Consider the following 26,514-nt stretch of genomic DNA (forward strand, 5'->3'; position numbering starts at 1 on the left):
CTGTTCTCCTGAATTTTGCTGCCTCGTGTGATTTCATCACATCTGATGGACAGGCAGAGACACAGAGTAACCCACTTGTGCCACAGCTGGCTGAATTGTCAAGATGAGAAGATGACAATGTCAGAGGTGTTCTAAGCAGCTGAGGGGCACAAAAACAACTGGTTGGAAAGCTGGGAAAGACAAGAAGGTGAGCGCAGGAGCAGTGCTAAGCCCCAAATCCAGGCTGCAGAGACCCAAACAAGCTGCTGGGCACTGCTCCTGCTCACCTGGGATCTCGCTGGAGGGGCAGGAAGGGGAAGGGTGAACAGCAAAGCCCCTGTGGGCAAACCCTCAGTCATGAAGACACTTTCCTGTCACTGAGGGACGAGCAGGAGATGTGGCTTTCCTCTGAAGAAGGACTCAAGTCCAGGGTGGGAGCACCACAGATGTGCAGTGCATGTTCAGGAGACACCTGCAGGGTGAGGGGAGGCTGCCACACCCTGCCTGGGCCACAGCTCTTGGGGGTCCTGCTGGAAAATCCAAACCAAACTGAGAGCTGGAGCCATCAGATGTGGGGCCACAGCACAGCAGTGCCAGGCCAGGAGATGGACACCTGCCCAGATGCAGCTGAGAGGAGACGGCTGCAGGGCTGGATGGACATCAAAGCTTGTTTCAACTTGCTCCAAACAGCTCCAGTCTCTAAATCAACTTGGAAGCGATGCTATTTACAAGCCTGCTTCTTTTGGCAACCAAGAAATAATAAGCAAGAGGGTGATATTATTTCAGCTTCAGAGGAGGGAATAATCAGCTTTCCATGGAATGCAAGCTTGGCTGACTGCTGAGGGCCTTGCAGAGATACCCATCTCCCCTTAATGGGGTCTCTCTGGGGACTGCCCTGCTGAAATTTAACTGCCCAGGGAGGCTCAGAAGCCAGATCAGCAGGGAAATAGGATGCCAAGCCAGACACAGCTTCCCAACAGTTGGCTCAAATCTGAATTAATAATTTAGTGACCAAGAAGGGAAGCTGCAGAAGCCCACCAACCCCAGACCCTAAGCATCTCCCCCCAACCAACTGCAGCTCCCAAGAGAGACCCAAGCACTGGAGCACAGCTCACCAACCCCAGCCCAGCTCCACATCTTCAGGAGACAAAACCAGCCCCACAGCACTGTTCCCACCCCTGCTTTAACAGCCTTCACTAATGAGCTCTGGTGACCCTCTGAGCTCCTTCTGCCCACCTGCCTTGCTGTGCAGGGAGGGATTTCCCTGCTGAGCCCAGCTCCGTTCACTCCTGCACAGGAATGGGACTCAACTCTTTTTTTTCCTCTTCATTTGTTGCTCTCCCTCCCTCCCTGCTGGTCACCCATCCCCAGCACCCACAGGGGGATGTCCATCCCTCCCTCACCTCCCTTCTCTGCTCCCCTTCTGCCACACATTCAGCCCCACCTGGGGTCTCACCAGCCTGGTGGGGTGCAGGGAGCTGGGACAAAGCCACGGGTGTGTCTCCACTCCTCCTGAACTCCACCTCTTCTAGGAGAAAGCTTTGTGGATGTTTCCTGCCTTGCACTGCTGCTGAACTTGCAGCTGCCTGACCCCAAGCCCAGCTCCACGGGCTCCTGTTCTCCCCCAAAAGGCTCCAGAGAGTTCCCAGCCCCAGCCAACGCTGTAGGACACCCCAGGGCAGCAACACGAGACACAGATGTGGCAGCTTATAGAAAGGATTGAGGAGTCTCTTCCCCCTTTTATTGAAAATGATCATTTCTATTCTAGTGCAAACACTGTACATTTTACATCACAAAGCAAGAGATAATTTACAGGATACACTTCCATCTGGAAATCCCGTGGCTTCACGGCAGCCTTGTCAATCATCCATCCCTGCACAAAATTCCCACTTTGAGGGAACCAGTCACCTGTTTCTCTGCTGAGAGAGGAGGAGCCTGAGACAACAGTGCTCCTACAGAGTAGGCAAGAGGAAAATGCCTTAAGACACATTTTCTCTCCTGAATGGTACCCAAACTTAATGATAACCGTGGTAACCATGGCAACTTCCCAGAGCTACAACTGGAAATCTACTGAAACCCTGGAGAACTCCACTCTTTGAGGACAAGGCCCTTGATTTGCACACATATTTACATGGCTTAATAAAATACAGATTAAACATACACAATTCTAAAATTTTACTTTGGCTTGATCGACGACGAGTCGCTGTCTTTTGGCTGAGGCCATCAGCAATTAACAAACACCAGAAGCTGTCTGTTCATCCAGCTGGACTCTGGTTAGTAAATCCATGTAAACAAAGCAATACTGGGTCACCAAAGGGGATGTAAAAGTCTTATCTGAACTGACAACAGCCCAGTCAGCTGTGGTGGCACCTCTGACCAAGCAGCCTGACCCAAGGCAAGACCCAGCTGAAACTGGAGGTGCAGAAGCTCCCACAGCCTCCCTGCAGGAACAGCCCCATGCCAGACAATTCAGATAAAGCAAGGAGGCTGAACAAGGGCTTGCACTGGCATTTGTGAGCCCCTTCATGAGGGGCTGGAGTGTGGGGATGGAGATCTCAGTCCACAGCTGGGTCATGGGTCACCAGAAGCTTCATCCTCCCTTGATAACCTCAGAAAGTGGTGTCCCTACACAGACAACAAAAAAAGCTGCTCAAGGTGGTTCTTCTACTGCAGAAAAGCTGAGCAAAGACTGGGGGAAAGCCACAGGCCAGAGGGATGCTGAAGGAAAGAGCTGAAACTCCAGGGTGAGCTTTCAGGCCAGCACAGGGGAATTCACCCAGGCTGCTGGCACTGCTGGGATGGCGGTGGGCCCTGGAGGGCAGCAAGGCAAGGGGAGTGGAGGGCAGCAGCTCAAGGTACTCAACAACCAGTTCAGCCTTTGAGTGATGTTACTCAAAGGCACGGGGTCCTTTCTGACCAATTCTTCTGTGTGTTTGTGTAGGCACAGGAAGCAGGAGTGAGTTTGTAAGTGCAGCCCGAGATTTCCAACATGATCACTTGGCTCTAGGAGCTGGACCTGCCCTGTGCAGGATGGAAATATTTTGGTTTACACACCTGAGGTTCTCCAGCCTGCAGGTGGCCAAGAAAAGGGATCAAACAGAACATGATGGATTTCTTAAAGCACAGTACTCGCCCTGCCTCCTTTCCTCTGGTGTTCTGCCTGTGACTTTCAGCTTTTTGTCCTGATCACAATTAGTTTTTTCCCTCAAAAATACCCACACAGGGAGGGAAAAAAATTAAAATCCAGCAGCAATGCATACAATCACAGGGACAACTTACTCCAGTTTGGATTTGGGGCTTTTTGCCTTGCGCTAGCTCAAATATTTTGGCTGGATTTCCATTCCTCCTTTGCCAGTTTAATTTTCACCTACACTTCAAGAGATTTATTCCTCATTTCTTGCAACATGCTGTTTTAGACTATCAGAGCCCACTGTCAGACATCTACATATGCCCAGTGTGTCTGCAGCAAACACCAGGCTGGAGATCTAAGCCACTCTACCAGAAGTATTTCTCATGGCTGAGCTTCATTCTCCTTCCCTGATGGTCCAGCCTGGGCCCTGGAGTCGCTCTGCTGCCTTCAGTGGGGCTGTTCCCTGGCATTGTCCATCTCAGTTTGGACACAAGTGCTAATTGTCATTAATCAACCCCCTCCTCCCCCAAATGGCAGAGGCAGGCATGGCCAGCAGTGAGAAAGATCCTGATTTCCTCACCATGTTTGTGTGGAAGAAATGCCTTTTGGGCTGCATCTTCTCTACCCTTCATGGAGATAAACTGATTAGGTGCTAATTAAGTCTCCAGAGCCCAGAGGGAGGACAGCAGATAGGGGAAACGGTTAAGGGTATGGGACAAGCCTTACTGAGCAGGGTTAAGGGATCTTTGGTGGGATGCTCCCTGCTGAGACATCGCTTGTGCCCAGAGAAACTTTCCCTGGGGATATCCCAAAAGCCACACGAACCAGCCTGGCTGCAGAGGAGACCCTTGTTGTGTTCTGTGAAGCTGCCCACGGGGAAAATCTGCAGAAAGGAGTGTGGCTCCCTCCAGCACCACTTCTTTGTGGTTTCTCATGTGAAGACATGAGCTGCCTTTCCCAGAGCTGCCCAAGGCTGCAGGGAAGAGCTCTGCCAATGCTGAGAGAGGCTGTGGCTGGAATTTCAATGCACAGCTCCACCTGGATGCAGCACAAACATCCTGAACGTTTTCAATGGGTTTTATTTTGTTTAATAAAAAACACCAACCAAGCTTGCATGTATTATCTTATATATATAAATATATACAGTATATATAAAACAAATGCATCTGGACAATGCCTTTCCCTGTGGCACAAACTGTAAGGCATAGAAAGGAGCGTCCTGACAGTCCTGTTCTTGGCACTACAGAGAGATCCCCCTGCTCACACACCCACGTGTGCTTTGCTCTCTTCTTTGGCTTTTTGAGGCAGCAGTGCAGGGAATACTCAACAAAACAACGGAGCTCTGCAGAGCCCAAGGAGGTTTTCCAGGCAACTCAGACAGCAGGAATCCATCTTGCTGCATTAAATGGGCTTCTGGCAGACTGATAGGAACGTGCTGCCTCTGTGGCACAAGGGACTGGAGGGATGAGGGTCGGGTGGATATCATGGAAATTGGTGACCAAACAAATTCTTCTTCTAGGGTGAGCTGGGGGCAGCGGGGAGATGAGCAAGCTTTGTATCTCAGCGTGCTGGTGGTGGGACCTGTCTGTGGGCTGAGATTGGCAGAGGTTTCTTTTTGCAGTCCCATACAAAAATGGAAACCAGCAAGGGTGAGACTGTCCTTTACTGAAGAAGCTCGCAGTATATTGAGCAAAAGCAATAAACCCGACGATACCAAGACAATAAAAATGGTGGCATTATCCCAAAAGGAAGGAGGAACCTTATCACTCACAGGTTGGGTTTGCTCCCCGTGTTCAGTTCTGAATGAGGGTTGGCTTTTTTTTCTTTTTTTTCTTTTTTTTTTTTTTCTATTTTATTTTTATGGTGTTTTCTTTTTGTTGTTCTCTTTTTCTTTTTTTTTTCTTTCAGCACAGACAAGTTGCGAAGCAGGACGGGTGCTGTTGTGTTTTCTCCTTCTGCAAGGCAGCTGCCCCCAGCTGTTAATTGACTGTGGGCACCTGATTCCTCTGTAAACTATATTCCTTTGCCTTCAGTCTCAGGTTGGCAATACTGTTGGCCATGTTCATGCCCTGCGCCGGGCTGGCGTTGGTACACGTGGCAGAGTAGGTGGCCATGGCACTGAGGGATGGAAAGAGAAACATCACGTCAGACGTGGCCTCCAAACCACAGCAGAGCCCGAAGCCTGTTTATTTCCATACCTGTGGGATGTAATCCTGCTGTGGTGTCAGCAGGGAATTACCACTCCCCTTTATTTAACACCCCAGTAAATCTTTCCGCTGCTGTTCACTTATCCAGCACCAAAGCTGGTTGAAGTCAACGGGAAAAATTTCCACTTCCTATTTTCTAACCCAAAAAAGGTTTGCAATGAGGTCAGCCTGCCAGTTAGACCATTGTCCTTAAAAGTATTCCCACTGGAAGCAAAGTCTTTTTGATGAGACCAATTGCTGGTTTTACAGCCTGTGAAATCACGTCACTTCTGAAACACATGTTACATTAAAGAAACACCCTGGGAAAAACCCGTTTCAACAATTGTGATGTTTTCTTGTTTCAGCCTTTTGGAATGAAAATTTCCACTTTTTTCCTCCCTCAAAACTTCAGCTGATTATAAAGAGCATGTCCTAAAGGCTGAAGGAAAAAACCCAAAACATAAACCACTTTTTCTCCCTTCAAACTGTGACTTTATTCATGAAAAACATCACTTCTGACAGCAGAGGCTGAACAAAGATCTCCAACTCCTTTCTTATCCTACCAAAAAATCTGCAAAGCTGCTTTCCAGACCACTAGAAAACTTGTCTAATCCATGTGTCCCGTGGGTTTCTGTGAAAAGCAGTTCCCCCTGCCAACTCCCAAAAACCCAGCAAAGTATTTGACCTGCTGCATTTCCTTTACGTGGGTCCCCGGATCACAGCCAGTTGAGAAGCACCACACGAAGGAGAGGTGCCCATTGAACACAGAGTGTTCAGGAGGAAGCCCCAGATGCTCTGCTGGAGGCCAGCTCAGCTCCGCTGCTGACCTTTCCCATCTGCCTGCCCGGGTGGCTCACAGCTGAGCCTCTGGGAAATGCTCTGCTCCATCCACACACCAAAACACCAAGATGGGTTGGGGTTTTTTGCCTTCCCGGGAGTTTATCTGCCACCCAGTGCTGTGTGAATCCTCAGTCTGCAGGAGATCCAGACCAGGGAGTATCTGCATTTCACCAGCACCCAGAACACGTGGATGTGTTGTTTCTGGAGCTCTTCTCCACCAGCTGCACCCCTCATTCCCTCTCCATGGCTGGGCTGGTTGTTCTCCTCACCCCTAAGTGCTGCCTGCAGGAGGGTGCAAAGCTCCACAAGTCTAAAGGGGGTGGCTACTTAAGCCCCCATGCCCGTCTGCTTCCACAGGCTGCATCTCTCCCATGTTTTTGAGCTGGAAGAAATTTAGAGACCTTCAAGGGTACTCCAAACTAGATAAAACAGGAGTTTTTAGTCAGGGGTGTAAACTGTCCCCATTCAAAACCAGGTTGCTGGCCAAGTCTGGGCTGAAACTCCAGGGAGCCTCTGGGTCCCAGCTCCCCAGAGGTGTGGGGAAGGTGGTTTCACTTACTGATGCCAAGTGAAATCCCTGCTAAGCTCAAAATCTCTAGAAGTGCTTTCTTTCATCAAGTTATTCCAGCAGGAGCAGTGCACAAGAAGGCTGTGTCCAAACACCAGAATAGCTTGAGGGTTGCTCCAGAGACTCTCCAAGGTCTTACAAGGGCTGAAGTCACCCTGATGCCCCCTCCCTCCACCCCGTTCAGGCAGAGAAAAATCTCCTTCCTCCACTGAGCTGTCTAATTCATGAAACACAGAGGAGAATCATGTTTCTGAGGCCTAAAATCCTTCTTTCAAATAAGGTTTTCAGTGGCCCGTGGAGCCAAAGGTTGCTGGAGTGGGAAGTGTGGGCTGCCAGTCTTGTTTTCTTAGGAACCTAGGCTAAAAATGCCTAAGTAAAACATTTTTCAACTTCAGAAAAAAAAAGAATAGTATCTACTCGGCTGTCTGTGTGACAGAGACCTGCAAATAGCTTTGGCTGACCTGTGGCTGAGTGTATTTGGAGAATAAACACACGGACTGAAAACTTTTCCCAGATCTGAGAGTAAAACCAGCCCTGGCCACACTGCTCCAGGCCCTCCCCTGGAGTGGCTGTTAATCAGGGGCTGCTACAGCACTGCTGGGAAGATAGGGACCGGGCAGGGGGGCCATGCAAACACTCCACATGGCTGCAGGGTTTCACAATTTGAATATTTGAATGACCTTACTGCAAAGCTTTAATGAGGCTGCGACCCTTTGAGATGAATGTGATTGCCAAGAGATGGTCAGAAGGATCAGAAACCCTGGGGAGCACGGAGTGTCTGAGGGTCCTGTGCACCCCACAGTGTGGAAAGCAGCTGCTGTGCTCCTCTGCCAGTGCAGGGCAGTGGTACGGTGCCTCTCCAGCCTGCTTTGAGGTGTAAGCTGCAAATGCCTTTGCTGAAACATCCTGGCTGCAGACAAGACAAGGGGAAGGTGTGTCTCTGCATCCTGGATAGGCACAGCCTGGAGCTGAGGGGCTGGAAAACCATCCCTAAGGCTGTCCCTTGTCCCCTGTTCTCACTAGCACATCCCAGGGGCTGCAAGTGACCTCAGACAGCCCTTCCCAGGGTGCCCTTGGGAGTTACCTTTGCAGGGGCTTCTCCCAGCAGTGATTATGAAGCCCTCTGTGTAAACATCAGCTCGGGAGGGATGAACTCCTTTTGAAAGTGTGAGAGGTGGAAATAAGCCATGAGCACTGAGTAGGGATCTGGTACTGTGACCAGTGCAGTCCCACTGGGGTGGGGAAGGAACTCACCTCCCTTCCCTGATCTCACCTCCCCAGAATGCTACAGCAAGGAACACTGCACAGGGAGAAAGCCTTAATCCAGAAAAGAGGGATTTTCACAGACAGGAGACCTTGAAAAAATCCAAAGGACAAGGGCCATTTCTAAGATGAAGCCGGTGGCCACCAAAAGCATCCTTTTGCATATCTGGAGTGGGTGGGTCTATGACTCGTTCTTCTGGACATACAAGGTGGATGAGGAGGACCCCACAGAAGAAACAAACAGGAAGACCAGACCATGTGTTTGCAGCTCTTGCTGTGCAAACAATGCCTGGAGCAAAAAGAGGGTCAAGATGACCCAGCGAGAGAGGTCCTGTGCACGGTGTGGCTCCTGGAGGGCAGGGGGAAGCTGGCAGTGACCAGGCCAGATGAGCAGGAAGAAATCCAGATAAAGGCTTCATGGTCCTGACCAACAATGAAGCCACTGTGCTAAAAAACACTCACCAACCTCATTTTTAACTGCCTGTGAGCCAGCTGGCTCCCCACAAACCAACACATCCTGTGGAGCTTGTGTCCACACCCAGCTCCTGCAGAGCCAGCAATGGCACAGAGAGGACAGGGAGCACTGTGATGTGCATGGACATCCCAGATCCTCTGAGACTGGGCTTGCCACATCCAGGCTCCTTTCCTGCCATCCCTTAAGCAGCCCTGACCACAGGAGGTGGACACTGAGCAGTCTGTCACCTGGCCCTTCGTGCGGGCAGACCACAGTGCAACGTTCACACTCACTCTTGTGCTCAGGCAATAGAAAGAAACTGCTCACCAGCCCGGTGCTGAGAGCACTGCTCCACGGGAAGGCGTGAGCTCCCAGCCCTTGCTGGCATCCCAAGCAGTGGGACAGCCACAGAACTCCCTCTTCTGGCCACTGTGTGGTGGCTGAGCCTCCCCATGTGCTCTGAGCCCCCCTCCCCTGGATCTGTGTCCCATGGAAAGGTTTCCTCCTTGCTGTAAACTAGATGCACTGGGGAAGACCTCCTGTTTCCATGCTTTTCTACCTGAGCCTCTCTCGAGATTCCCTGAATTGCAGAGAGAAGTCCCCAGAAGCTGCCAGTAAGACACAACACCACCGAGCTGTGACCACACTGCAAAACTGGCAATGAGTCAGTGTCACCATCATCTTTTCTGAAAAATCCCTTCGCCAGGGATTTTTCTCCTGGGAAGCTGAGAAGACTCAGAGAAAAAGGAAAACAATAATTATCTGATTTGCTTCTCCTGTGTTTTGCTGCTTTGGAATGTGTTTGGAGATTGTTTACCCACAGGTGATTGTTTCATTGGATTCTGCTGTGAGTTGTTTTGACTCATTGGCCAATCAGGGTCAGGCTGTGTCAGGACTCTGGAGAGAGTCACGAGTTTTCATTATTATCTTTTAGCATTCAGTAAGTGTCCTTTCTGTATTCTTTAGTATAGTTTAGTATAGCATTCTTAAATATAATGGAGTATCATAAAATAATAAATTAGCCTTCTGAGAACATGGAGTCAGATTCATCATTCCTTCCTCCGTCTGGGGGCAACCCAAATACCATGAGATGGGGTGGGAACGGGTGAGGAGAACCAGTGGGATGGTCAGACTGCTGTATCCTCCAGCTGTGGACTCGTCAGAGCTGCCTGAGGGCCGCTTTTGGGGTGGCCCAGCGTGGTCACTCACTCACTCACTCACTCACTCACTCACTCACTCACCTGTAGGGCGAGGCGGTCCCCCAGGAGAGATAGTCGGTGGGCCTGGGGGCAGGGCGAGGTACGATGGGCTGCTCCACGGCCGTCACGTCCCCTGAGTAGGATTTGAGCAGAGAGGCGTTCTTGCTGGCCAGCATGGCCCGCTCGTTCCGGCGGAACTTGGCTCTCCGGTTCTGGAACCACACCTGCAGGGGGGACAGCACAGGGCCACCAACCATCACATCTGCTGTGCCACTGGCCACATCCCCATGCCACTGCAGGCTCTGGGAAAGCTGGCTGCTTCCCAGGCTGTCCCTGGGAACCCTAAAGATACGATAATCCTGGTGCCTGCTCTGATCAAGCCCTCAGGTGAGGGACACGGGTGTGTCCCGTGCAGATGGCAGCAAGGCCTGGCAGTGCTGTCCAGCACACCGCGCTCCACGCTCTGCTTCGACCTGCAGAAGGTGCAGGCCTGCAAGCTAAGAGCTCAAGGTAACATGAGCAGCCTGAGCATCCAACATCCTGGCCTTGAAGGGGCCATATGGACACATCTGAGTGGGCAGGTGGTGAATGGGGTGGCAGATCAGGCCTGGCAGTCTCCCTCAAGGCATGGTGCTGCAGTACAGCATGAGCCAGGAGCTTGGTGACCCTTGTGTGCCACACAGACCCCAAGGATTTCTTTGCTGCCTTGCTGGAGTGGCCCGATGATCCCCCAGGTGAGGTGTGCCTGGGTGGGAGCTGTGGGATTACCTGAACTCTGGCTTCAGTGAGGTTCACTCTGCGTGCAAGGTCTTCCCGTACGAAGGCATCGGGGTAGTGAGTCCTCTCAAAGACCCTCTCTAGTGCCTGCAGCTGGCTGCTGTTGAAGGTAGTCCTGTTCCTCCTCTGCTTTCTTTTCTTCTTCTCTTCTGAGTTCAGCTGATCATCTAGGACAGACAGTTGGGGATGTGAAAAGTGAGAAAGCTACGAGGCCACAGCCATGGGGTGAACGAGCTCAATGGTTTCAAGAGGGAAAGGGCTTAGGAAGGGGCTTGCACAGTTTCAAGCCCACACATTAACCACACTGTGTTAGTCCCCACATGAAGAGGGGGGGGAAGGTGCACTGATCCCAAGCATTTATTTTTCAATTCCACTGCTTAAGACTTGTGCCAGGTCTCAGCTTCCGTATCTCTAAAAAGCAGCAAAAAAGCCCAAAATGCATCTCCCTGTTCCTGACAACCCCAGAAATCTTTTCTGATGGCAAAGAATTACAAAGCCCTGCTCTCTCTGGCTCAGATTTCCAAGGACTGCTCTGACTGGGATGTAACACAGCTCTCTGGAGTAAGAGCACACTCTTGGACACTGCTAGTGAGGAGCAGTTGTGCCCTCTGCAGTATCCTCCTTGCCTTGCTGAGCCCAGGAAGATGTTGAACAACCACCCATAAGAGCATGTGTTGTTTTGTACCTGGTTTGCATTTACTCAGAAATTAATCAACACGTCTGGATCACGCCAGTATGTCTGGGGTGCCACCAAAAAATCCACATCACCCTGGGGGGACCTGAGCCAATATTCATGTCAGCATTAAAGTGTATTGATCCCTGAATCCATAAAAATGCACAAGCTAGGGAATCACATTCTAAGTCCATCCCTGCACACCTTGGCCCAGGTGACAGTGTCACCACTGAGACTGCCAGGGCTTGACCTGCTATGTAGAGATGGAGAATACCCCCTCAACAGTCACTCCTTTTGCCATGTCCAAATATGACAGCTCCCCTTATCCCTCTCTTCTCCAGGGGTTATGTAAGGCACAGGCTGACCAGGAAATGAAAGTCTGCAGTTGTTGTCCTCACCACCTGTTTGTGTTGCTTTTCACAGCCCATCTGGTACCAGTTACTGCACCTGACACCTCTGGAGCAAGGCCCATCCATTTGAGAACAAAAGGACATTCCTCTTAAATTAAAGCATGGCTTTCAAATTCCTTCAGGTTTACAGTGTCTCCATCCCTAATCCTCCTCCAACAGCCTGATGATCCCCAGAAGGCTCCTTTCCAGCCTGGGGATTCCTGGGTGCAAAACCACACCCTTGGTTTTCCCATATCCGAGAGGAAGTGTTTGCAGACAGGTTTTTAACAGGAACACTGAGACTTAAAGCTGAGCCGAGAAAGGACTGGCAGAGGCAGGAATGTGCAAGGAAAACAAAGGCATGTAGGAATTAAAGCAGGGCTACAGGTGAATCTATCAGCTCAGGTGGTGGGAAGCAAAGCAGTGGAGCAGAGGGATGGGATTGAAGCGATGCTTGTGCAGAACGCCCTGCACACGTTTCTCCCTGCTGGGGGGGTTTAACGCTGTCACAGGCTCCATCCCTTATAAAGAAGGAGAAAAACCCTGCATGTTCCTCTCTTGACTCATCACCAAACCCTTCTCAAAAGGGGTCAGCTATTTCCCCCTGGCTCTGCTGGCGAGTTTCGACATAGCTGTGCTGCTGTGCACCGCACAACACAGCAACAGAGCCTCAGGGCACAAACGTCCCTCCAAATGCCACAAACACCGCAAGGCCAGCTGCTGGAGAGGCCAAAGACAACACGGCCTCCTTTGGAGTTACCCGCTTCATGCTATTTTCTAATCTAAACCCTGTCTATGCAGAACATATGAACAAATCAATAAAAGCCTTTGGGACCCCTTCAGAATCCCACCCAGGCCTCTGAAGCATCATTTCTGCCCAGAAGACAACACCCGGCTGCAGGGAACACGAGTCTGGCCCTTGCTCGGCCCTGCGTGACAGCTACACATGAGGAAGGGTGAGCACATCCCTCTGGGGAGCAAGAAGAAGGGCCAAAGTCTGTAAAACACCGGAGAACAAGAATTCCCCCTGCCAAGCACGTTAGCACAATTTGCCTGGTTTCCTCCCGGCGTAAAGCGAGACGCCGGTGATTCACGGCTCACCTCGTAATTACTGCGCCCAAAAATAGCCGGGACAGAAAGTGTCCGTGCTGGGTGACTCATGGTCAGGTCACTGCTGGCTAAAGCACCCCAGCCTGGGCTGCCATGGAGCAGCGATGTCAGTCACCCCCTTTTTCCAGGACAGAGCTACATGGAGGTGACAGCAAAGCACGACCTGTCACAGGGAGCTCTGGAATTTTGGGATCTCCCATCACCGCACCTCTGGAATGGTGCGAGACCCAAATGTCTACAGGAGTGATGTGGGTAGCAGGGGAAAAAAATAATGACAGGATATTAATCCAGAGTAGCATGGGGTTGGTCAGTCCTGGTGTCTTGCCATGTGCTGCTACGGAGGGACTACAGACACCTAAACCCAGCCTGCCTGCAAGTGTCACCTTGCTCACAGCGCTCCCCAGCTGCCTCCAGCACGCCAGCAGGGTGTTTCTTCTTCTCTGCCATTATTTCTTCATCAAGAAACAACCCTGAACACTGGAAAATGGTATTCCTGAAAAATGGTATTCCTAAACAGTGCTGACAGCAAGAGTGACTGGGGTCAGCAGAAACGGAGAGGAGAGGGAAACAGCTCTAAAGCTTTTTAGGTAGGTCAGAAGTCTTTTGTCAATGTTCTTTTAATCAGAAAAATTTTATTACATGCAGTGTTCTCAAAAGCCGAGCAGCTCGCAAATGTGCCTTGCAGAGAGATCGAAACGTGCGTTCTCCTCTCAGGAACTCAGTGCTGGAAAATCTGGGAATTTCATTGCCAAATCCCAACTTTCCACGCTGGGACTACGTTTCCTGTTTCCACATTTGCGTTTTCCTGTGCTATTTCTACATTCCCTCATAACATGCAAATCCTGGTGGCATACACAAGTGCACCAAAGCATTTTCAAGTGCTCCTAAATGATTCAGCAGGAAACATCCTATTCTTTTTTCCTCTGGCAGTGAGGCAGATCCACACCTGCAGACACTCCAATCTATTCTCCTCACTGCACAGTGTCTGTCTCAGTGCCTGTAATTATCACTGGGGCACCACCAGGCAGCTCCTCTTGGGATGCCACATTGAAAATTAAAAACAAACAAACAAACAAACACCCAAAACAAAACAAAAAACCCCAACCAACACCCCCCCCTATATTAAATTAAATTAAAATAAATTAAATTTAAAAGAAAACAAATCAGAGTTGAGAACTAAATGCCTATGTAGGAGTTTCAAGATTGGTATTTTTTTCATCAATACTTACAACCACAACATATTTCAGATTTCCAGTTTGCAGGAATGCTTGTGCATACTTGCATTCATTCCAGGTCAGAACAAAAGCTAATTTCCAGATGGGATTTACATTGTGTGGGCAGTTTGGAAAAGTTTTGACCAATTCTATTAAGTCCAGAACCAACTATTACAGTTCATTAATTGGATCCGAATCGAAAGTAAACCATTGGATTTAATTAAGGGAAGGACAGAGACACTTAACCACAGTATAATGTATGGTGAGGCAGCAAAGATTTGTCACAGCAATTATAGGAACTGTAAACTGAGAAAGGATTCCAGGAAGAAAATAAGGAATCACGCTCTAATCACAGCCTTCAAAATAAGATGCTAATGTTTCAGCACAGATTTAAGAACAAGCAAGAAAAATTATTTCACAGTGAAAACCAAAACCAACTATGAATGAAAAAGGCAACAACTTAAAACTCTTAAAATATAAAAAATACTGCAAGCCAGTGAAAGAGAAAGTTTTATTCAGATTGGTGGAGAAAGAAAGGAAAAGGGAGAATAGAAGGGAAAGGAACAGGGCTTTTTATTGGGTTTAAACTTTCATGAAGCATGAATAGAAATATTTCTGGGTGTTCCCCCAGCTCTGGGCAGGCTCCTCTCCCCAACATAAGCCATGCAGTTTATAGCCCATCGCACACTTCCAGTCCACTTTTACTCACGCTCTGCTTTGCTTTCGATTCATTACACCCCTCCAGAACATCGCAACACTTTGCATGCAGGGCAGCTTTGTCAACTGGCATCATAAAAAACCCAAAACCAAAACCCAGACCCAAAATGTTTAATCAAAGCCAAAACAAGGCTCCAAGCAGAGCAATGGGGACACACAAAAACCCACACGGTGACAGAGCCCTGCCCCGCTGATTTGAAACAAGGCTCACTTGATTTTCCACCCTGCTCCCGAGGGCTCCTTGTCCAGCAGCAGCATCCATTGTCTTTGCCAGATGTGAGCAGGGACAGAAGAGGGGCAGGGGGACATAAACGGATAAGATTTCATGCCCAGAGCTGCCTGAAGTATCTTTCTTTCTAAAATCTCCCAGGAGAGAACGAACTCCAGCTCGTGCGGATTTCTGCGTGCAAGAGGAGCATTTCCGAATGGAAACGAGGTTTAACTTCAGGGCACAAAAATGCTGCAGAGAAGGTGCAGGTATCCCACAGCAGCCATCACAAATGTAGGCAATATGAAATGAAGAAAACACTTAAAAAAGAAGTACATATGTTAAGGTAGGAGATGCCCTTTAAATCATATACTTCAGTACAGCAGCGATACTGAGCCCAGCTGTACAACAGTGATAACAGCAGGTTTTTATCCTGAGTACAGGTCAGACTATAGAGATTTTTGAACTATCATTTTCCTCTCATTACACAACATGAGCTGAGCTTTTCTCCTCACCTCGGCTGTTTGGGTTTTTTTTCCTGCACTATCTTAATGTTTAAATTATTTCAATTACACAGAAAATTCAAGTATCCAAAGTTCCAGTCTTGTTAAGAGCATCAGGAACACAGAAAAAAAAATCTAACAAAGAAACAGATGCTCTATTTCCTTTAAGAGCTATCTCTTGTGATTGTCTCACAGTCAGGTTTAAGTTTTGCACATAAATAAGAAGTTGTTCTGTGCATTAGCATGAAGCTTCAGAAAGGCGACACCGAATTTTTCATACCAAACCTGAGTTTTAATGTTGAACAGAAAAACATGCATATTTTCAGCATTATCTGTGGGGCTACAGCAGTTCCTCTCCAAAGTGTCGCCAATGTGGGACCTATCAGGGTGAATTTTAGCTGCCTGCACACAAACAATTACAGATCGTTACAAAGCTGTGAACAGCTGAGATAGCAGGGAGAGTCCTGTATCCTTTGAAGGCCTTTTTAATAAATCCCTACTTTATTCCTTCAACACTGTCTAGCCTCTGTTCTAGGTAGCCTCTCAAGGCATCACTCTGGTTCTCCTGTTGCACTTGGCTCTGCCTGCCAGGACCTGCTGAGGTCCTGTACAGCCACAGCCTCACCAACGTGAAGGATGAAACCCTGGCTATCCTCCCTCAGGACAGCGGCCTGAGCAGAGGGAGCTCCCACCTGCACCACGGCCAAAGGAGACATTCCCAGGTGGGATTTGAGGCACAGCACAGTCAGTGACTCTTGGCCCCTGGAATGAGGTCTTGGGGTTGTCCCTTTCCAGGTGGAGAGTCTACAGATGCCTCCAAGCTTCTGAAAAGACTTTCCAGCATGCAAACAGTCTTCACCCAAACTTACCAGGTGCTGGGAACTTGAGTGCAGAGGCTTTCCCTGTGTTCTGGTCTGCAGGGATAGGGTCCCATGGAAATCCCAACCTGCCCTGCTCCTGACCCACAGACAGGGCAGCACAAGAGAAGCCAAGAGCCCTATCCTAAGGCAAATGTAAGCCAGAACTCCTTTTCAGGGTGGTTTTAGCTCCGGTGCTCTGCTTCTCATCTGGTGGCAACCTGTAGAGCACTTGGGCAGTTACAGCAGCTAAAATGTGAGCCCTCCCTAACCATTTCAATGTTCCCACTTGCTGGAGCTGACAGAAGAAATTATATTTGGGGGGGAAAAAAAAGAGTAATCATGATCCCATAGAAATCCAGAGAGTCTCCCTGGAAAGACGTAACATTCAGTGTTAATTATTGGGAGAACAACATTTGTGGGGGCAGAAGTTTACATCCTCCTCCAGAAATTGGTACAAAGCCATGGAAAGTCCCCCTACATCCCACAGACCAGTCTGAGTTCTGCTGCAACAGTTCTGCTTTTATATTCACTAGAGTTTTCCTTCTGGGCATCCTACAGCTCATAAGGCACACAGCTTAGTCCTGCTCTTCTAACAAGCCTTTCCGACGGGTCTTGGGGTCAGAGTGTTCCCATAATACAATAAGCACTGTATGGATCTCATAAGCTCCAAGGCACAGTATGTTATGTGTTTGGAATTCCTTGTATGCTTTTATACTTTGTTTTACATATTGTAATTTTTATATGCATTACCACATTGATCCTTGGAAAATTAATTTAAAAAAAAAATCCAAAAAAACAACAGACATAATCAAAAGCAAACACATACATTTAAAATCCTGCCAGCGGCAAATCATGTTCTGTGAGGCTGCACTTTGTAACTGACAAAGAGACCAAACCACCAGGCCGTGGCGGAGATCCAGCAGTGTGGATTCACCACGGGATCCAGGGGGGCTGAGTTCCCCCACGTCCCCTCCAGATCAGCCCCACGGTGCAGAGACGCTGGAGCCATGACACGGGAGCACAAATGCCCTTGCAGGGCTGTGCCGGCCAAACCCCACCACCACACCCCAGAGTGTCACACCCTGAATGTCCCAGCACAGCCCTGAGCTGCCACCATGCCAGCGTGACCTCCAGAGCTTCCCAAGAGCCTCTCAGCCTCCACAGCCCCTCCCTCACTCCTGGTTTTGATGCCTTGTGAAAGGCTGACCTAGAACAGAGACTAGACAGAGCTAAAGAATAAAGCAGGGATTTATCAGGAGGCCTCAAGAGATCCACCTTGGGCAGCACAAGAGCCCAGCCAGGGCTACACCCAAGATGGGCCCAAAATGGTCACAAAATGCACGACCGCTCACGGGGTCTCTCACTTTTGTAAGTTCTGCTCCATTTGCATATTGGAGTTCATTGTCCAATTCCAGCTTTAGCCCATGCAGTCCCATCCTTCTTGTTTTTCTCTCTTCAGCCCACATTGTTTGTGCTCTTGGGCTGAGATCTGGATCATTTGTCTTTGGTGCCCAGCTGGAGCAGGAATTGTTTTGTCTCCCTGCTCTGTGCAGAGAGCTCACCATCCCCTCACATGAAGCCCAGACCCACACACTAAAGCAGCACAGAATCTGAAAAACAGAAAAGCTCAAACCTGAGGCATCAGTTTCAGATCTGGATCAGTGCTTGAATATGTGTGTGAACTCACGGCCTTGCAAGGTCAGGGGTTTGGCTTCCAACACCTCTTCCCATCAGCTCCCCTTCCCGTGCCCTGTGTCCTGATGTTTCATCCTAGGGATGGCATGGATTCAGCACAGATCAAACTTCCCAACCTCCGCCCTGCTCCATGGTATCTTCTCACTCCCAAAGATGCCTCTCCCCGTTCTGGATCCCCTCCCTACCCCAGGTCATTCCAGAAAAAAAAACCTTAATAAAATTTTCTCCTTTTCTGTCCAACACCCTTTCCCTTCCCTTCTCCACAGACTTGAAAAGCCAAGCTGTGGGACACTGCTCCCTTTCATGCACACGTAGCTGCTCCAAACGAGCAAATCAGAGTGTCCTCCAGAGCCACCACTGCTCTTAACTGCACCGTGCAATTAACCCTTTCCATGCAGGAGCAGACTGAGGTGTCAGGAAGGCCAATATCCACATCCACCTGGATGTACCCCACAAGCTGCCTCAAAGACAGTGGCAACAAGCACCACTGCAATTAGGACAGACAGGTTACTGATCTGTTTTCCACACTCATATCCCCCTGGAGTGAGCTCTGTGGGGTTACACGTTACGCAAAAGGCACACGGTATTATTTCCACATGCTCCCCTGTTGGATTTTCCTAGTGTGCCCTTCTCTTTATGTACAGAAGTGATCTCCCCAGACCTATAGCTTGCCATGAATCATGAACAGGTGGAATGAAGTGAAGATCTGGCACCTGAACTCTGGACAACACTGCTTTTAATAAATTTATTCTTGCATTTAGAATAAGTGGCAAAAAAATCCTCATGAACTTCAGCTAGAAAAGCTTTCAACTAAGGAAAATCAGATATTTTTACAACAAGCTGACTAGTGCAAAAATAAAAAGGAGGGTGGGGGAAGAAAAAAGAAAGGGTTTTTGTGAAGACAGAAAAGAGCTGCTTTGGGGGGGATTTTTTTCCAGTCCACATATCCCTTGCAGATGAGCCACTTGGCATTTCAGCTGGCTCATTTCCAAACTCTGTGGCAGCCACAAGAGTCTGCAAACGCTCCCCAGCAGGCTCCTCTCAGGGGGAAAGACTGACTCAGGCTGAGTGGCTCCATGAGTGTCTCTGCTTGTCCAGGTCCCCACTGTGCTGCTGAAAAGTGCCATTATCCAACAGCCATCCCTACTGGATCTGGAAATTCACTTGGACGGGTTTTTGGTACGTCGGACCTACACAAACAGACTGACAATGACCAGTGGGATGCACACGCCAGCTGGCTGCTCTGGTAGGCAGGAACACTGCTCCCAATGGATATTTCATCTGTGTACTCCTGGAACATCCAGGACTGCAAACTGCATGGCACGGAACGGCTGTGCCAGGACCACAGGGCGCCACGGGCCGGGAGCAGGGGAGGCGCGAACGGCGGCGCGAACACGGCAACGAGCTCTCCAAAGGCTGTGCTCCCCTTTCATTAGCATCCAAGGACAAATGGGTTTCAAGGAAATTGGACCACCACCACCACCCCTTCCCGAGCAAACTGGACTGGAGCCGCTGCAAAGCTTCACTTAGAAATCCATTTTTTTACTGCTAATGGATTTTATGGGTCCCTCTTGATCACAACTGGAAAAACGATGGCATCCGAGGTCCAGAAATAACATAACTCGAGCCTGGCTCTCAGCATCCAGCCCACCTGCCTTTTCAAGGGCTGAGCATCCCGAGCAGGAGCACACTCCTTGGGTGGGGGATAAAGGACCTTAATAGCTGCTGCAGGAGGCAGAGGGATCAGAGCATGCAGGGCCATTTCAGAACAACTTTCTCCTTCCCAGGTCCACAGTGAAAACCTGCTCTTCTAAAGAGAATGGACAAGGAGGCTGCTGCTGGTGTCTGGGAGATTTTTGTGGGACACAGGGACATCCAGCAAAACAGGAAGGCAGATGGGACAGAGCATGGGCTCCAGGATGCTCCACACCCCAGCTCTGCAGGACACAAAGGGAAACCAGGCTCAGACCCCCCCTCCATCCTCTGCCTCTTCTGGATGGCGAATGCATTTCACATTAGCTAATAAATTGCTACATCTTATGTTTCTTAGCCTGCTGGAATGATGAATATTTTGGAATGTATTTTGAATGGTTCCTTGCCAGAGTGGAACAATCATCCAGAAATCTGAAATCAGAAAGCTGAAGAATGGAAAGCCCTGTCTCTCCAGAGTTCACTGCAGTTTGAAAAGCACAACTCCCTGCAGAGGAGGCAAAATAATGATTATGAGAGATCCCGTGAATTGAGGCACACAAGGGATATGTTGGAAATGACAATCCTTAATACGGAGTAATAATTTTTGCTTCCAGGTGATGAATATATTATAGGATATCTGTTTATTCCTGCCTTTAATCTGCCTGAAGTGTCAAATACTCTAACCGGGAGTTCGACAGGACAATTGGACAATTTAGGGGACCTGTGCAGAAACGTGAGATATCTCAGCCACAAAACACTGTTTTTGTTCTGGTGCAGGGTTAGCAGACAGCTGCTGCTGCTCTAGCAAAATTTAACACGATTTAAGCCTTTTAAAGGGCTCTAGCTAATGAATCACACCCACTGCCAGACCAGCCAAATCCTCACCTACCCAGGAGTATCTCAAGACCAGCAAAAGGTTGGATGGCTCGCCCAAATCAGTTCACGTGCATCATCAGCCACCAGGCTGAGCCAGCTCAGCACAAACCCCAAGCCTGGATGGAAAGTCTCCATGGATAAAGGAGACCAGAAGTGGTCTGGTCTCACTGGAGCAGCTCCAAGAAATAAGCTTTTCTCTCCCCCATAGAGATGGGCTGTCTAGACACATTGGCAAGGCTGTGCTGCCGAATTTGCAGTGCTGCATCCTTCTCACATCCAGCCTGTCAAATACAGCAAATTCCTGTCCCCCAGCCTGTTAGCATGGGCATTTTTTCAAACTTCCTAGTGTTACTCACATCCAGAAATGCCATTATGTTTAATGAGAAGTTTTTAAACAGATTTCTCCACACACGCAGGACGACATCTTAGATTTTCTTTATCAACCCTCTGGCAAAATAATTATTTCATTAAATATTTTTTGCTAACAACTAAAATAAAAATAAAGTAAATTGAGCACAAAGTGTTTTTAAGCCAAGAAACACTGATATGTGAATATGATTTGCAATGGAAATGTAGGAAAAAATGTTCTACAAATAATAAAAATACTACTCAGCAAAACCTTTGGGAGTTAGGTGATGTTTTTCACTGGAAAAACAATGAGAATATTTAGAGAGAACCTAGCCTCAAGGCCATGTTCAACACCGTGTGGAAGGGCAGATTTAAACCCATCCACATCAAAGCTGCCTTGAAATAAGCAAATTACCTTCCACCAGATTCAAGACTGCAGGGGTGATTAGTGTGAGTTACACAGATTTCTCCATCCTCAGAGTTCCTAAAAGCAAAAAGCACATGAAAATTCCATACGGCCCTGGAGTAGAGGTGGGCTGTCTCTTTGTTCATAACACATCCAACAGCCCTGTGCTTAAGTGGGGTGCAGACAAAAAGCAAATCAATAAAAGAAATAAATAAAAGTGTGATTTTAATAAAATCAATCCAGATAAATCACAAGTGGGATGCACTGGCATTACATTCATGCTGTTGACCTTCACAGCACAGAAAATAAAATAACGGCAAGTAATGAAACCACTTTCAGTGTGTGGTATAAAGGTACAAAGAGCAGCTGTTTCATTTCAGCTGCATACACAAGTGATAGCTGGTGTGTTGGTGAGCCCTGCAGCCCCATTTCCCAGCCACTGCCACTGCTAGCAGGGCACAGAGCCTCAGATCACCCCACTGCTGCACTGCAGACCCCCCCTCAGCCTCGCTGACCTACTGACCCCACACCTGGGATTTAGACAGAAGCATCCATGGTGTTGGAACCCTGGATGCTGAGAATTTTAAACTTTCTCTGCTAAGGCACAGACCCACAAGAGAACACTGCATTTGACCTGAGCCGTGGAACAGGCTTCCAAAATTGATTAATAGCACAGGGAGTATGGGTGTGTTGTTGGTTAGAAGTGTGCAATATCATAGGGTGGAAAACTTAAAAGTTTGAGGTTTTAGAATATAGAAATAAATATGAAGCAAGATGGAGGTTTTAGGGCGGAGGCTGGTTGTTCTTCTTTACCTTCTTCTTCCTTCTTCTCCATGGGTTTGGATGGTTTTTGTAACGGGACAGAAAAGTCCACAGTGCGGGCTTTGAGGGATCAGTTATTGGGTTAAAAGGGAAAATAATCTAGGGGTCAGTTCTTAATTGGATAGTTTAGTTTTAAAAGACCTTGTAACAAGAGATAGTTAGCCATTTTGTGCCTTGCTAACGAAAGGCTGCAGAACTCATGGCTGTGAGACTGTTTCACTGATGAGAAATAATAAACACCTGAGTCCGAACATGAACCACCGTCTCAAGCGCCTTCAATCCAGACCCAGAGAAACTGATACCATGGGATGGGCTTTCTCTCTGCTTCACTGCAGCATCCCTCAAGGAGACTTCTGAAACCACCTCATCCCTAGGAAAGAAAGCTCAGCTGCTCCTAGCTGCTCACAGAAACCTCACGAGCCTTCAACTTCACTGAGGAAATCTCCATTCAACCTCTCTGGTCCCGTGAGGAAGCGTGCAGGTCAGAGGTGTCCCTGTCAGAGGAGCCCTCCTCCCTCTCCCTCTTGCGGCTCTCCACACATCTCCCAGACCAGGGGACCAGGGATGACCAGCTGAATGCCCTCTCTGGCCAGCCCCAGGGTCCAGCCAGGAGCTGGACATGCTGAGCTGGAATCAAGCTGGGAGCAACCAGAGGCTCCTGGCCACGGGCCACCACTAGCCCAGATGCCTGTGGGCACATCCTCCAGGTGGCCCCACAGCCCAGCCCACTCACACCAACTTTCCAGGCTCCCCTATGGTCACAGAAATTGAATTCAGTTCCTGCATGGGGAATCCTACAGCGTCCTGATGTGCCAAAAGCTGTACCTGCAACCTGGACAGAGCCTGGGTTTTCTGGTACAGGTCAACTGCAAATGTCCTTCCATCCCAAGCACAGGGGACGCTCCAGCGTGGTGCTGGGTGCACCGAAACATCCCCCAGTCAGGTCCTGGAAGATGCAACTTGCTACACAAAGCCCACTGCCATGCAGCATGGTGTAACAGAGATCAGAGCACCCAAAGAACCCCAAACCAGCTGCGAGAGAACTAAAGCATGACAGGCTGGTCCTGAAATAGGCCCTCTTTTTCTTTTAAGCACAGCTCATTAAATGTTTGCTGGAAAAACAGAAAAGCATTTTCCACAGGAGGAGGACATCCAAGAAAAGCCCTTTCGGACATAAATTGGCAAGAGACTCCCAAGCATTTATCTTCAGCATAGAATGTGCTCTGTCAGGAGGGCTGTAACTAACAATACGCTGAAAAACACGCCACAGACTTCCACTGTATTTTTCTTGGCACTAAGGGGTTATTCCTCAACACAAAGTATTCGCAACTGGCACCGGTTAAACGAGAAATTACAACCTTCAAAAGACCTATTTAGCATCAGCTGCAGAAAGTATGGAATTTGCCATGGGCTTTGATGACAACAGATTATTCCCCATAAAACGCTGCGAACGCGCTCGGCGACAATGCTCGGCACGAGCTGCCGGTTCAGCGGAGGGGATTGGGAATTCAGCACTTCCTGCCCCTTCTCAGGAGGCTGCTGCCTGGTTTGGGACTGGTCATATCCCTCTCCCCAGCTCTCCAGCTCGCTGGCAAGCCTAGCCACAGGGCTGGGACACAGAGAGCTGGTTTCTGCAAGGGCCTCGCTAAGCCGATGGCTGCTAAGCTCTAAGCAGGCTGCAAGGATACCCCGAGCTCATTCGGCCCACAGCTCATTAACTTAAGGAGGAGTATGAGGGAAGCATCCCATTTCTCCAGGGATGGGCCGGATGGTCAGCTGGGATAGACTGAGGTCAACAGAGTGTAGGTTTGGGAGCTCCAACACCTCCTGATCCTGCACAACTCAGCTACAAGCCAGGACAAAAGGCAGCCTTCCCTTCCCTGTCCCTGGATTATTCCCACCTTCCCTGCGGGAGGAAAGAGCTCTGCCACCAAACTCCTCAGGCCCTCAAGCTTTTTTCCACTCAGGCTCTGGAAAAGGAGAGCTCAGAGCTGGGAATCCCTGCTGCTGTTTCTCAGGGTGAATGCTGTGTCCACGCAGAGTGCATGCAGGAGAGAGAGCGCGCCTGAGGAAGGGAAAGGCCATCACTGGCTGCCTGCGCTGCACCAGGGCTATCTTTAGTTAACCTGGAAAAAGTGACAGGGATTCTCATAGGCCAGAAACAGTCTCCACCCTGGCTTTCAAAGGGGGCTCCAGAGAGGTCAGCCTGAGCTATGTTTTCCTGCCACAATCCTAGAGCTGTAAAACATTCCCGTCCCTCTGCTTGGCAAAAGCTTTTCTGTTTCCTTCCCCAGACCTACAGAGACAGGGGTTTATTGGGTAGATATCCTTTGTCTACCTTGTCCTGGAAGGAGACTTACCCACTCACAGGACTTGTGCAGCACCAACAGAGAAGAAAGGGGAAAATGAGTCCTTTTTGCAGGCAGCTGCAGCCGTGGCATGCAGCCTGCCCGCTCCAGCACCTGTAAAAGCCAGACTGCACCAGTTAACCCCTGCTCCTGCAAGGCCAGCAATTGTCACCTGCCTTCAAATTCAGTGTGTCTTACCGGGATGGGGAGCAGGGAGAACTTTGCCATGGCTGTGCCACTCAGAGTTGTTCATACACAGCAGGAGCAGCCAAAGCAGGACCAACCTAAATATTCACGCATCGTAAGCTGGATCCTCTGAGAACTGTGCTACTGCCCCCGCTGGAGACCAGCATCGACACAGGCTCCAGACTGGCTGTGCCTTCTCCCACTGCATTCTCTGCACTTCTTAAACCTTAAAGCTGGCTGAGTCTCATCCTCCTGCCGTACTCGCACTGACAGAGTTGTGCTTTTTTCATTCCACATTTTAACACGACCCCAGAATCTGAAGCCTAAAATAAAAATCAAATAGATAATTAAAAACCACGATCCTTCAAGCAATGCTGAGCCTGGGCTTTGCTCGTGCTGTGCTGGCATGGCACGTTCAGACAGTAAGCGACAGTCTTCCCATAAAGGCTCTGGGCACTCTGTTTGGTGAACCAGGCAAAAGCTGGCATCCTGGCAGTAATGGCCTGGCATTAGTCAGTTGTTTGGTTTTAAAAGCTGAAGTGTGTCAGCTAAACCCACCTGCAGAGCCAGGTGTTGCTCTAGCCACTCCCAGTCAGGCACAGAACTAAAGGCTGAAACACCCCACTTGAGAAAATGCACAGGAAAATTTCAGCCATTTCCTGGTCCACAAGTCAGATGGCAATTTCTATAGGGCAGAGCCTGGAAGGCAAACCCTGGAGTCCTCTAGGGGGAAAAAAAGGCCTTTTAAATTTACTCTCCCAAGCCAACATCATCAAGTGAGTGTCCTGGAATCCTGTTCTATTTCCCAAGCTCTGACGGGAAGGAGTGCATCAAAGCGCTGTCATCCACTGCCACGACTGCGATCCTGCCCGACGCACAGCAAGGCACCGACCCCTCCCAGCTCACCCTCTGCTTTCCCTCAGCAGATAGTTTAAGTGCCCCCTGACGAACAGAGACATTTTCCTGAATCAAAACCAACAGGAAGAAAACCCCAAGTCTCTGCGCAAAGTAAACCCAAGTTGTATTTCAACCAAATCGGGTCCCAGCATTAGAAGCATTACAGGAGCTGGAGAGGAAAATCTCCTTTTAAGCTGGAAAACTCATCCCCGATGAAGGATGGATGAGTTACTAAAACAAATATTACATTTGGTTCTGGCTAACAGGACTCTGCTCAAGGAAGCTAAAGTACTCCCAAAGACTATCATTTATGCACAGCTGACTTCAAGTCCTCTTGCTTGCTGAGCCCAGGCTGTGATACAACCTACAGATTTCTCCCACAAACCTCTTCTGTTGGTCAGGAATTTGTTTCTCAGTCTCTCTGGAAATTTTATGGAATCTACCACCTGTGCACAGAGGTGATAAAATACCAAAACCCTCAGTCCAGGGCATGGGTTATACCCTTTCCTGGTTACCTGCCAGCCTATGGCCAAAATCAGGTGTCCCATCCCCAGTGCCTGCCTCGGGAGCCCTGCTGCTGCACTCCCCAGAGAGTAAGGGTGCCCATGGCCACCCTAATCACAGATCTGCCCCACAGCTCCACCAGCACTGGCTGAAACAGGCCAGGCTGCCCCAAAACAACACCAAATCCCTGAAACTGCCCAGACAGCTTTGGGGTGTCCTGTCCCAGCGGGCAGCCCCAGTTACTGGGACCAGCCTGCCTCACTTTCACCCTCTCCCCACACTTCCAGCTTTCACACAGAAAGGGCTTTGACTCCTCTCAAATCATCAGAGGAAATAAGGAAATAGAGGAAATAAGGAAACAACTTGAAACCCGAACACTTTAGAAGTTGCTACTGACAGTAACCAAAAGGGTTAGGGAGGGGAAATGCCTCCTGTTGGCCAGAGCAGAGATGCTGCTCCTGCGCCACCTCCTGCTGTGCGTCTTGCCCTTCAACTGCAAAATCAAAAAAGAGGGAAAAGCTGCTGGAAAACCCCATCAAAGACCTGTTCCTCTCTCCTGGCTTCCCATCCTCCCTGCTCCCTGTGCTGGCTGAGCTCAAGGCTGGCTGTGCCTTGCTGAAAGCCCAGCTTGCCACGCTGGGGCGAAGCGAGTTGAGGACGTGCCTAGGCC

The 26,514-nt window shown here is 49.3% G+C and overlaps 1 protein-coding gene across 1 annotated transcript in view; it reads right to left on the reverse strand.

The window, feature by feature from the left end:
• Positions 1–4,170: 4,170 nt before the first annotated feature.
• PRRX1 (paired related homeobox 1) overlaps positions 4,171–26,514 on the reverse strand; it is a 37,900-nt gene continuing 15,556 nt past the window's right edge. The window contains exons 2-4 of the mRNA XM_038144734.1: positions 10,388–10,563; positions 9,662–9,843; positions 4,171–5,227 (exon numbers count right to left, since the gene is read on the reverse strand). Of these exons, the coding sequence (XP_038000662.1) occupies positions 5,089–5,227; positions 9,662–9,843; positions 10,388–10,563 (497 nt within the window). The 3' untranslated portion in view covers positions 4,171–5,088. The remainder of the gene's footprint in view (positions 5,228–9,661; positions 9,844–10,387; positions 10,564–26,514) is intronic.

This window comes from Motacilla alba, chromosome 8 (genome assembly GCF_015832195.1).
Source record: "Motacilla alba alba isolate MOTALB_02 chromosome 8, Motacilla_alba_V1.0_pri, whole genome shotgun sequence".
Classification (NCBI taxonomy): Eukaryota; Metazoa; Chordata; class Aves; order Passeriformes; family Motacillidae; genus Motacilla; species Motacilla alba.